The 12,481-nt window shown below is 43.9% G+C and overlaps 1 protein-coding gene and 1 pseudogene across 1 annotated transcript; one reads left to right on the top strand and one right to left on the bottom strand.

Moving 5' to 3' along the window:
- Positions 1-3,707: 3,707 nt before the first annotated feature.
- Positions 3,708-4,979, bottom strand: LOC144648417 (uncharacterized). Its single transcript, XM_078507983.1, has one exon. It carries the CDS (start codon positions 4,977-4,979, stop codon positions 3,708-3,710), a length of 1,272 nt encoding a protein of 423 aa, XP_078364109.1.
- Positions 4,980-8,508: 3,529 nt separating this feature from the next.
- On the top strand, positions 8,509-9,190 carry LOC144649167 (uncharacterized protein KIAA1958-like; annotated as a pseudogene).
- The last annotated feature ends 3,291 nt before the right edge of the window (positions 9,191-12,481 follow it).

Genomic DNA, 12,481 nt, shown 5'->3' with positions numbered 1-12,481 from the left:
GTTTTAAAAGTGTGTGGTGCCAAGGTCTTGGTAATATGAACCAACCGCGTCTTTTGCGTTTTCTGCTAGTTGAAATGAGTTATTAGAATTATTTAAGGGTCGAGGGCATATTTTGGGCCAGGAACGTCGACTCTGTATTCAGGGGCGTGGAAAAGTTGAATAAGTGTCTAGGGATTTTTGGTAATTTATTTAATTTTTTGCAACAACGAGTATTTGAATACACTACTGACAGTATTAAACTTAAGCGACAATACATGTTACAATAATTACGATAACTGTTTACAATAAACTCCTTAAAGTATATACCTTATTGTTACTTATTTTCGCGGGACTTAATTTTCGCAAAAAAACGCACACTACAAGGAAAAAAAGGCACACTACAAGCAACGAAAACGTCGCTAACCCAAAAAGTTTAATGAGCAAAACAATGGCGTAGCCTGCACCATGTGCACGCACGTTATAAATATTGGTACATTTCTTTGCTGCCGCCTGCAAAACAACAACGGAAAACAACCGAGTTCACCAAAAATTTTTATTTGGAGTTTCAAGAATGCTTCCTTAACACATGTAGCTGCTTTTAGCTGCACAAATTGCTACATTTTCTGCCGAAGGAACTCAGGGTGAGTGTAAAGTGGTAGCTTTTTCCAAAATTTCCGGAAAAGAGGACAACCTCGCAAGGTAGACCCAAATTTTCGAAAACAATTTCCGGGAAATTTCAGTTCCGGCATTTGATTTTGCTTCTAGAATTTGCGAGGTTTTTGGTTGAATGGTTCGCATTTCGGAAAGTCGAGACTTTCCGGATTTTCTGGAAACTTTCCGAGCAAATGTCTGTACCTTTCGTCCTTGTTCCGAAATTTCCGGAATTTTTGGTCGAATGGAAAGCGCCCCATGAAAGATATGTTTCGGAAAATTAAACTGCTCAGGTCCCTTAATGGGTTTCTAAGTGAATCGCGCACTGAGGCATACGAAACTCGCGGCTGTGCGACGAGTATTTCTATACAGCATTAACCAACTTTCACGAGTATTCGTATAGCTTCATGAAAACACCCCCCCCCCCCCCCTAAATTGCCACGCTACGATTTGTTGACATTATCTTGCCGATTGGCGGCCATGATCAGTGGAAAAACGAATCGGCGCGTGTGACATGTATGAATGGCGATAGCCTGCAGGCCCCAGTAGTTTGGATAATGCTATCTACCGGATAAGTCACTTTATTTCATAGTATTATATCCTCACTGTCTACTACTTAACACATCAAGAAACTAAGTTATGGGAGAGAGATCCGCGGATTGTTGTGTAAAGAGGTAGACAGCGAGGATGGCCATAGGGACGTGAGGAGTTGTCAACCAACACCAGGGGAGGAGGGTGGGGCGAACCTTGATCCGTCGTCTAGCTCGGCGGTCGCTGTGACACAGTGAAATCAAAGCCACGCGGTCTATTCTACTTATACGGAGAGCCCGCAATGCAGCAATGCATCCCTAGGGACCGCGGAGTATTTAAATAGTTGTTTCATGATGCGTTAATTAATTATTCAGTGAGAATAGTATTATATCCTCACTGTCTACTACTTAACACATCAAGAAACTAAGTTATGGGAGAGAGATCCGCTCCTTGTAATTCCCTGAGGCAGTCTGCTATAACCCAGGCCTCCGGCTTCCCTGAAACGTACATCGACTTCATAACCTTCAATACCCAAATACTAAAAACACCCAATACTCAATACTCAACACCCAACACTCCAAAACTTAAAGATTTATTAACTAACAATGAATGAACAAAACAGAAAATAACAAAATAAAGCGCACTGGCGAGAAAAAACTCTAAGTCAAGGAATGCTACAGTTTAACCTTACAAAATTCTTTGCAAATTTCCCTGGTCAGAGAGGTCCGGAGCAGGCTGAGAGCCCTTTGAAGTAAGGTTAAATGTTACCCGTTCTAGCAACTGTAACGAAGTGGAAACATTAGAATGGCGCGTGTAATACAGGGCCATTTCTGTGCTTCGCCAACCCACGTACTGGGCAATCTGCTCTGGAGTACAACCCAAGCCTTTGAGGGTGTAAGAAATCCCTACCCGGAAGCTGTGAGGGGTCTCACCGTCATCGATGCCCGCGGCCTTAAGATACTTGTGAAGTCGTGCAGATACCGCTGACCCTCCAAACGGGCGATGTGATATAAATTTCTTATGTTCCGAAGATCTAAAGAAATACTCACCGAGAAGAGGGACACCCAACGACCCACAAGCTGCGATATAATAGTTAAGCCAAAAAACCGGGCAGGCGGGTACATTTGGAATACGTAACAAAGCAAAAGGGCGTAGTTGACCCGCGCGCCTCGTTTTGCTGAATGTAAAGTTAAGAAGAAACCCCTCCCTGTCCTTAAGGCGGAAAAGCTGATCTGCCTTTAAACGCCCCAGATCGGATGCTCTATCGCCCGTGTAAAAGTCAACGACAAAGAAAGTTACATCTCTGACCAAAAGGTATTTATTGAGAGGAGAAAGCTCAGAACCTTCAACAATAAGCCCACGGAGATAGGTAATCAAGCGGGTGAATTTGTCATAGAACAAAGGAACAGCTTGGCGAGGTTGCAAAGGTTGCTGGGCTTGCTCCTCTCTTACAAACTTGAGATATTCTTTTACACAAGGATGTGCCAGCGGGTTAGAAAACCCTGTACGGCCTAACTTATTGAAAATCGCTCTAAGCTTCCCTATATATGAATCGACAGTTCCAGCGGCCAGACGCTTAGGGCAATCACAGGTCTTCCTGGAGCATGAGCGAACATGGATTTTTTGTTTTCCCGCAGTATCCTTGCTAACCAAAAACTTTACGATATCTTCAGCGGACGCAGCAGAGACCTTCTTTGGAGGTACCAAAGAGCGTAAGAAACTTGATAGCTGAATTTCCAAAGAATCCTTCTGTCGTTCATAAGGTCTGTTTCTAAACGACTCTCGGAATTCTGCGAAACGCTTGTTAATCAGAGGCATGTCTACATTAGGACGGGCTCCTTGTGTTGGTTCACGCGACGTGGGATTACCACAGGCTTGGCAAAAATTAGCATCACTGTCGTTCGGGTAACAGCAGGCGGAACATCTGAAAGCAGGTTTCCAAGAGCGTTCGATCTATATAGACAAGCACAAATACACAGCTTACCAGGAGCAGATGCAACGAAAAACCCACAGATCCCATGGTAAGGGCCTAGCAATGAATTCTGGGGAGGAGCGAGAAGGGAAAAGCAATATAGCCGGATCACCTTTCCTTCCAAGAAGAAAGGAATCCACTGCTATGGCCTGGAGTAAAGCCCACCAATAACGATGCGGGTGTAGACGAGGGACAATAATGGTAAAAGCGAAACGCTGATGTTGATCAAAAAAGGTATCGCAACAACGGTCCCACGAGGACGAAAGGAGGAAAAACATATACACTATGTTCCACTGGTACCGGTTGAGAGAAAACGTTAACTCCTGAAGAAAACGGGGTTGGCCAAGGCGAGTAATGAGGCAACAAGCTTCCATCCCTCTCTCTGCGACAATTACTGTCTAAAGACATCAAATCAAACGTGTGTGGCCCAAACATCGCTTGAACACGGGCCCACGCCTTCTCAGACAGAGAACAATCAATATCAGACAGAGAACGGGAGGGCGCGTCAGCAATGTTTTACTCGATGGGATATACTTCAAGTGTAGAGCAAAATTTCCAGCTCGAGACATTTCTTCTATCTTTTTATCTCCTGGTTGACCAGGGAACTTCTACAACCGCCATTTTCCCAAGCCGCTCGGAGCGTCATGTTATCCGTCCATACGTCGATCCTTGTGTTTTTGATAGAAGGGAAAAGGGAGCTTAAAGCGTTGCATAAAGCCCTAGCTTCAAGGACATTGATATCGTCTTCAAGGTCGGTCCAGTAATCTCGTATTTGCTGACTCAGACCATCTTTTACTAATACTGCCCCCCAGGCCCTCTGAGAGGCGTCGCTGAACATTGTGACAGAGAGATGATGCTCCGATCGCCAAGGCAAGTGTCCCGACCAGTTATCCAGAAAAGTCCATTCTTGGAGTTCCTGTCGCAAAGGTCCCTGAATTGGGACAGAAATCTTAGAATTCTTGGCAACGACGGCAATTGCTTTGAACACTTCTCGTACATACAGCCTGCAAGCCGGAATTGCAAGACTAAAGGATAGTGCTTTCCCTGCGAAGCGTTGCAAGCTCTTTACGGGCGCACAAGAGGATCCCAAGAGTTCTTCGCGCAGCGCTCTAAATTTCTCCTTTTTATCCGGCGGGATAAAAAAGGCTTGCACTATAGAATCGGAGATAAAACCCAGGAATCTAACAAAAGTGGACGGTTCTGGGGAACTCTTAGCAAGGTTAACAAAATATCCTGCTGAAATGAGAAGGAACAACAGGATAAAGGCTGCTGCTTGGGCGAGTTGGCGACTAGGCTGGCAATCCACAAGACCGGAAAGGAACAACTGGCCGACATGTCTGTCATCAATGTACTGCGATAGGGGAACGCCCAAAGATCGAGCGGCACTAGTGACGACAAGGCCTGTGTTATGGTATAAAAAGGCACTTGCTTTCCATCCGAACGGCAAGGTACAGAAAGAAAAATAATAGCCTCTCCAGGAAAAACTGAAAAATTCCTGGGAGTCCGGGTGAATCTTAAGGTGCTGGTATCCATTCTTATCATCAAAAGTTGTCTGGAAATGCCCTGGGAAGACATAACGAGGCAGATCCGGGAGGTGATCTAATTTGAATGGAAGATCCCGAACCCATAAATTTAGAAAACGTTCGTCGTGGCTAAGACGTGGTTTTGATGGTTCGACTGTCAAAGGAAGGACTAAATGCGGGGGAGAGCATACGCCAACCTTGCCGTAGACTTTGATGACACCCTGAGACACCCAAGCCAAAAACTGTTGTATCAATGAAATCGGTATGCTGATGGCAACAAGAAGAGTTCGGAAAACTGGAAATTGGCGGGACAGCAGAGTCATAATGTCTACCTTTAAAATTCCCCTTGAAATGACGGAAGAAATCATGAACCCTCACTCCCTCTCGGATTATCTGCAACAAATTAACTTGAGGACAAACGTAACCAGTTGAAGAGATGAGGTGTTCCCAGAAATCAACATGATCATGCAAACTTCCTGCCTGAAAGTAATCTGGATGTCTGAAACGTAAGTGCGCCAAGTTTGCAAGGGATGGGTCTTTGCTGACAAGCTCTGCTGATACAGTGGGGCCAACGAAGGATAAGGGTTCCCCGTTTATATACACCATACGATGCCAGGCTTCGGGCGGGAAAGGACTTCCTGCAGGGCAACCGCGAAGTCCTGGAAAAAACACGTCGAACGAAAACCAAAAATAAGAAACTCGAAAACAAAAAACAGGGGAAACCCCTTATCCTTCGTTGACCCCAGCTCTGATCATAGACCAGAATAAAGGCACTGAGAAGGCCCCCCAGGGTCAACGAAGAAATGAGGTAAAAAACCAAAAGGATTAAAACGCAAATAAACTAGAGAACATTCTTTATTAACCAAAAAGAAAATACAAGTGATCGATAAAGGCAAACGTTTTTGACTCCTTACGCAAGGAAAAAACGAGCTAAACCATAGATAAATATGACATAGAAATCAGAAGCACAGGAAAGGTACAAAAATCGTACTCCACGCCCTGACAATAGTCGCTAACGCCTTGAGTTTCCGCGTCCTCGTCCGCGGCCACAGTCCCTGGCAAAAATGCCCGGGTTGGCCACATCTATAGCAGTTCCCTGCTCGCTCCAAAGCAGGAAATCCGGCTCCCGGAGCCAGAAAAGTTTCCGGATTGTATGCCCAATATCCCGTACGTACCCTGAAACCAAAAACCGCCGGGCTCCCAGAGCCGAAACGGACCCGAACCGTATACACAATAATTATTTTGCTTAAAAACAAAACTGACTCCCAATAAACAACCCCGGCTGCCAGAGCCAAACAAACGGTCCCGGACCGTTTACACAATAAATATCTTGTTCAAAAACGACACCGGCTTCCGGAGCCTAACGGACCCGGACCGTTTACACAATAAATAACTCGTTGAGTGACTATTTCGTTCAAAACAAAACCCCGGCTCCCGGAGCCGAACGGTCCCAGACCGTTTACACAAAATAAAATATCTCGTTCAAAACAAACAGCGGCTCCCGGAGCCGAACGGTCCCGGACCGTTTACACAATAAATATTTCGTTCAAAACATCACCGGCTCCCGGAGCCAAACAACGGTCCCGGACCGTTTACAAGTGACTATTTCGTTCAAAACAAACACCGGCTCCCGGAGCCGAACGGTCCCAGACCGTTTACACAATAAAATATTTCGTTCAAAACAAACACCGGCTCCCGGAGCCGAACAACGGTCCCGGACCGTTTACAAGTGACTATTTCGTTCAAAACAAACACCGGCTCCCGGAGCCGAACGGTCCCAGACCGTTTACACAAAATAAAATATCTCGTTAAAACAACAGCGGCTCCCGGAGCCGAACGGTCCCGGACCGTTTACACAATAAATATTTCGTTCAAAACATCACCGGCTCCCGGAGCCAAACAACGGTCCCGGACCGTTTACAAGTGACTATTTCGTTCAAAACAAACACCGGCTCCCGGAGCCGAACGGTCCCAGACCGTTTACACAAAATAAAATATCTCGTTAAAACAACAGCGGCTCCCGGAGCCGAACGGTCCCGGACCGTTTACACAATAAATATTTCATTCAAAACATCACCGGCTCCCGGAGCCAAACAACGGTCCCGGACCGTTTACAGGTGACTATTTCGTTCAAAACAAACACCGGCTCCCGGAGCCGAACGGTCCCAGACCGTTTACACAAAATAAAATATCTCGTTAAAACAACAGCGGCTCCCGGAGCCGAACGGTCCCGGACCGTTTACACAATAAATATTTCATTCAAAACATCACCGGCTCCCGGAGCCAAACAACGGTCCCGGACCGTTTACAAGTGACTATTTCGTTCAAAACAAAACACCGGCTCCCGGAGCCGAACGGTCCCGGACCGTTTACACAAATAACTATCTCGTTAAAGCAACACCGGCTCCCGGAGCCGAACGGTCCCGGACCGTTTACACAATAAACATCCCGTTCAAAACAACACCGGCTCCCGGAGCCGAACGGTCCCGGACCGATTACACAATAAATATTTCGTACAAAACATCACCGGCTCCCGGACCAAACAACGTCCCCCGTTTACAAGTGACTACTTCGTTCAAAACAAACGCCGGCTCCCGGAGCCGAACACAATAAATATATCGTTAAAAAAACAACACCGGCTCCCGGAGCCGAACGGTCCCGGACCGTTTATACAAAAATATTTGTTAAAGACAAAAACAAGACCAAGGACGCTATAAAAAATCCCTATAAAACGAAACAAGAGGTCCCGGAGCAGAACCGGCAACTATAGAGTAGATAACAAGAAAGAGACGAACCAAAACGCCTGGGAAACAAGCTGGAACGAACCGAGTAAGCAAAATACTAAAAAAACGCCGACAAAAGCCCCAGGGACACGTGCAACATGAAAACATGCTAAGCAAAGTGTTAGCGAAACTAGGAAAACAAACAACCCAAAAAATGCTGTAGAAACGATATGAAAACGCGTCCTACAAACGAGTAGCCAAAGCCATAGACGAAAGAAACGCACTAAAAACTGAATGTTACCTGATTAGGCGCCGCCGGTTGAGCAACCGGTTCAAGTACAGGCTCTGCCACAGGTTCTGCTGCCGGTTCAGAAATTGCGGGTGGTTCTGCCGCCAAAGGAGGTAGTTCTCCCGCCGGTTCCGCCATTGAAAGGAACGAAAGACGAGCTGGTGTTGGTTGACAAACTAAAAAGACAAGCGAACCTTGATCCGTCGTCTAGCTCGGCGGTCGCTGTGACACAGTGAAATCAAAGCCACGCGGTCTATTCTACTTATACGGAGAGCCCGCAATGCAGCAATGCATCCCTAGGGACCGCGGAGTATTTAAATAGTTGTTTCATGATGCGTTAATTAATTATTCAGTGAGAATAGGTACTGAGATTTACTCATGAAAATCGTAGGGAGTAAAAATCGTACTGATTCATAGCCTACGTGGCCGGCGTTCAAAGGGGAAGGAGAAGGGGAGTTCGAACGCGAAGCGCGGGGTGCGAGGAAAGAGCGCGAAGCGCGATCGGAGAAGGGGGGAAGGGGAACGCCTGCCCTGACGCTATTGTTTTTTTCATACCGCCCCTAAAGTACTTGTCATCTGCTTGCCCTCTGTTTTACGTCTGGCTGTCACGCGCTTCTCGCTCAAACTCCCTTTCTCCTTCCCCTTTGAACGCCGGCCACGCAGGCTAACTGATTCAAAGCTTAGCCAATCAGGAGCACGAACGACAAAATTTCACTGTGAAAAAATATCGTTCGTCCAATTAGCAACGCGAACGACGAATTTTCACTGGTGATGAATGAACGTATTGAAGGAAACGTCATCCCACAGCCGTTGCCGACAAGAAAAATTGCGCTTTGAAAAATGGCCGAGGGAAGGTTTGCTTCTGTTTCTTCAGTTGAAGAATTCATTTTAGAACAGGAAAACGAAAAAAACGCTAAAAAAACTGAACGAGATGTAAAACTGCTTGAAAGATTTTTGATAACGAAGAACGAAGACAGAAAAATAGAAGATATTCCGGCTGTTGAGCTGAATGAATACATCAGCCAATTCATCATTGCCGTCCGCACCAAAGATGGAAATTAATACGAGCCGACTTCTCTTCGAAGTTTAGTGGCTAGCTTCTAAAGAAATCTGAAGAAAAAGAGCTATTCTGTTCGCATAATCAACGAATTGGTGTTTGAGAAAACCAGGAAAGTTCTCCAGTCTAAACAAAAGCAGCTAAAAAAGCAAAGAAAAGGAAATAAACCGAAAGCGTCGGTAGCTTTGACAAGCGAAGAGTTGAAAATATTGTGCGAGAAGGGTTTGCTCGGTATGCCAGTCCCGAGGCACTTCTAAACACGCTCTGGCTAAACAACACTCTTCACTTCGGACTCCGTGGGTGCCAAAAACATCGTGATATGTGCTGGGGAGTAAGCTACTGAAAACGGCAAGCGGAGTCGAGTACTTGGAGTTCAATGAAAGACAAACAAAAACTAGAACGGGATCAGACTGCAGCGATGTCAGAACCGTACCGCCGAAAATGTTTGCGACCGACGGAAAATAAATTGACTGAAATAATATTGTGATTTATCTTCTTGACTTAACTTTGTTGTTGGCATGGCTTCCTTTATTACCAGACAATTGACTCAACTTAAAAATTTTAGATGCTGCAGATCTTTGATTTACTCAGTTGTTGAGCACTTGAATGGTTTTACAGTGTCATTTATTTGTGCAAATAAATTTGTCTACTAAGTAGCACGGAAAAGAAAATCTCAGTACCTATGAAATAAACATATTACAGCATGGAAAATGCTTTGTACGATTTTTATTCACTCGTAGAGTTGTATCAGAAAACTACGCTCACTCGTTCGTTTTCTGACACTACTCAACTCGTGAATAAAAATCGTACGCGTGCATTTTCCATGAAGTAATCTCTATATCCAGTGGATAACCCAGTACGTTTTGTTAATACTTATCCATTGGATAGGGATTTATCCGGTGGATAGCCTTATCCACCCTTTGAACAACTGGGCCCTGGACAGGCGGTGTTTATTTTGTGCGACCCGCAAAATAAACCGCCTGTTCTGCGGGTTAAATCCGACCAGTCGGCCTTTTCTTTGTAAAAAAAATATCCTAACCGCTGCGCGGATTTTCGCGTGTTTGAAACGATTCATTTAACGAAAACGAAACGCGGAAAAAAGGCGCAAAATTTACCCAAACGTTGCCTGATTTTGGCGTGTCTGGATTCATTTGAAGCACAGGCAGCCCAAGCACGCGTCACAAGTACTGGCCATGATTTCACTTGTAATTAAAACGAAAAATATAATTGAGTTACTTTTGCCATTTTCTGTGTGCTACAAAAGTCTTGTTAGTTAATAATCCTCGCAGATCGCCAGTTTTTGTCGAACAAACTCTTCGCTTATCGGGAAAGATAACTGATGCTCGCGGACAAAAATCAATTCAAATTTTCGGGCCAAATTTCTGAAATGTAAATAAAACCATTTATATATAGCGGCCTTCCTCTAAGCCGTCCCGGCGAGGTTTCGTTTTTGTTTCACTTCAAAAGCGGTCTCCAAAATTTCAATATACGAAGTTTGGCCCTGTTATCAACAACATAATGACGGATAAGAGTCCATATAAAAAAGAAGTTTAGACTGATCCTATTCTTAGAGATTTCACCTAGCGAAGGGATTTTCTTTTGACCAACTAGCTCTAATTGGTCTTTACTGGGAAGAGAGTATTGTTTCTACTGACTAAGCCTGTTGCTTTTATCGGACGACACGTATACACCAACCGATCCGATGTAAAAGTTTACGTCAAAGGAGTCCTTTACCGACCTTTACCATTTCCTTACAGAACCGCTCTACAGAGTCTTGATTCTTTGGAAAATAAAATGTCAAAGTTTTAAGCAGGTTAACGAGAATTCGATGTTCACCATGTAACGAGAACTATAGGATTTTTTTTTTACTACACGGTCATAAGTAAAGAAAGACAAGTCCTGTCCTATACAAAGGCGCATTTTATATTAATATCAAACGCCTAGCACCTTCTCTCGACAATGGACTGAAATCTAGCAAAAAAACGTTGCTTTTTCTCCTCAGCGGTATACCTTTTTTTCTTTTCGGTTCGCTTTGTTATCAACCCAAGACCTGCTTTGTATGAGTATGTCTAATAACGGTATAGTAGTTCGGGTGACCCTATCCGGCAGAATGACGGAATGGTGGTAGTATATTGCCTTAACAAACAAAAGGAAAGTTAACCGCAAGGACCGCCAGCAATTGAGAGACTTTCCGTCATTATGACATTCCGCCGAATAAGACAATTCTATGGTTCTAGTACTATCTCATACCGAAGTATAACTTTTCCAACTTTTAATAACGTATTTTATTCGATTAAACGGCGCGACGTTTATAAAATTTTTCTTGATTCGAGCGCGGCGTGATTTCGTGATGAGCAATACATTCGAATTTTTAAAAAAGAAAACGTTTTTTGTGATTGTCTAAAAAGTTATTTTCAATATCTTAAAACATTGTTACAATCAAGAATTTTTTTTTTGTCGAGGCTTGCTAAAAACCTGATTAAAACTGCAGTTGCTTTTTAACTCTTATATTGGAATAAAAACGGTGTTCATTCGAAGGCGGCGTTTATTAATTTCTGGCCTAATGTGCGGTGTTTATTCGAGGGAGGCGTTGTTTTGTCGAATTAATAAGGAAGTTTTTGTCTGAATATTCAGACTCAACGAACATACTCGGAGTGCCTTTCATTCTTTAGTTTGAAGCATGTAGGTTAAACTTCAAAGAAGGTAAAAAATGCATAACCCCTACCCTATTAGCCTTTTCTAACACAAATCCGTCTTTTCTGTCAAGAGAAAACAATAGGTCGGCAATCAGTCTCTCCTATGAGATTGTCAATCAAATATGAACAAAGAAAACAGTAATACCGACAACAATAAGGCCTAATGAGATACCACGCTTTGCCGTGATAACCAGAAATGCGACGCTATCCCAGCATGCAAACGCGCCGTTTGTTGCTCGCGACAAAATAAATACTGCACATTTATTATTTTATATACAACTTGTAAGTCCGCAGTTTCACGTTCCTAAATCGGAAAAAACTAGACCAACAAACGGAAATCTTGTCTAAAGAACATACATTTTCCCCTTTTTATCGCCTCCGAAATGGGAGACCGTCTTTTCGCTGGCGAAGGAAATATCAGGAGCTAATGGAAGAGAACGGGGGCCCTGGGCTCTAGATTGATCGGAGGATTATTGGTTTATCTTACATCGAGTACAAGCCGCAAAGCTGGTAATTCATTCTTTAACAGTCGTTTGAAGTGTGGAGTTGTTTTCTATACTCAGCTAACTGTTTTAGCAGTTTTTCGCTGTTCAGGTAAGTTATACTGCCTTTATCTTGTCCATTATTATAGCGCTGCAACCTGTTTCAAAGGCTGCTTAGGTATTCTGTCTTTTAGCTGCTTTTAGCAAGTATTTTGGCTCGAAATTCCGATACAGTGAAAATATGACACATTCGAATGCACGCGCGGATTCAAGCTGTTCGTCAGCTCGGCCGCTAAAAAGCATCTTTATTTGTGCTCATTTATTGAATATTGCATTCTGCTGCAAAAGTCTGGAGTTCCATCCTAGCAAGAAACCAAAAGCAGTGTATTTTGCGACGTAAATCAATTAACGTTTTAGATGTAAACCGTCTATTTCACCCCGGATCTTATTCGCATCTTCTTCGTCTTCGGAAAGCCTGTAGTACTACACGAGTTCATAAATAAAGTTGTTCAGTTTAGCCGCCGAATAATAGCTTTAGCGCCAAAGCATACACTGAGAACAAACGCAAAAAACTATTT

This window comes from Oculina patagonica, chromosome 4 (assembly GCF_052425735.1).
Source record: "Oculina patagonica isolate OP01 chromosome 4, crgOcupat, whole genome shotgun sequence".
NCBI classification, from domain to species: domain Eukaryota; kingdom Metazoa; phylum Cnidaria; class Anthozoa; order Scleractinia; family Oculinidae; genus Oculina; species Oculina patagonica.
This window is presented reverse-complemented; position numbering and strand designations above follow the sequence as displayed.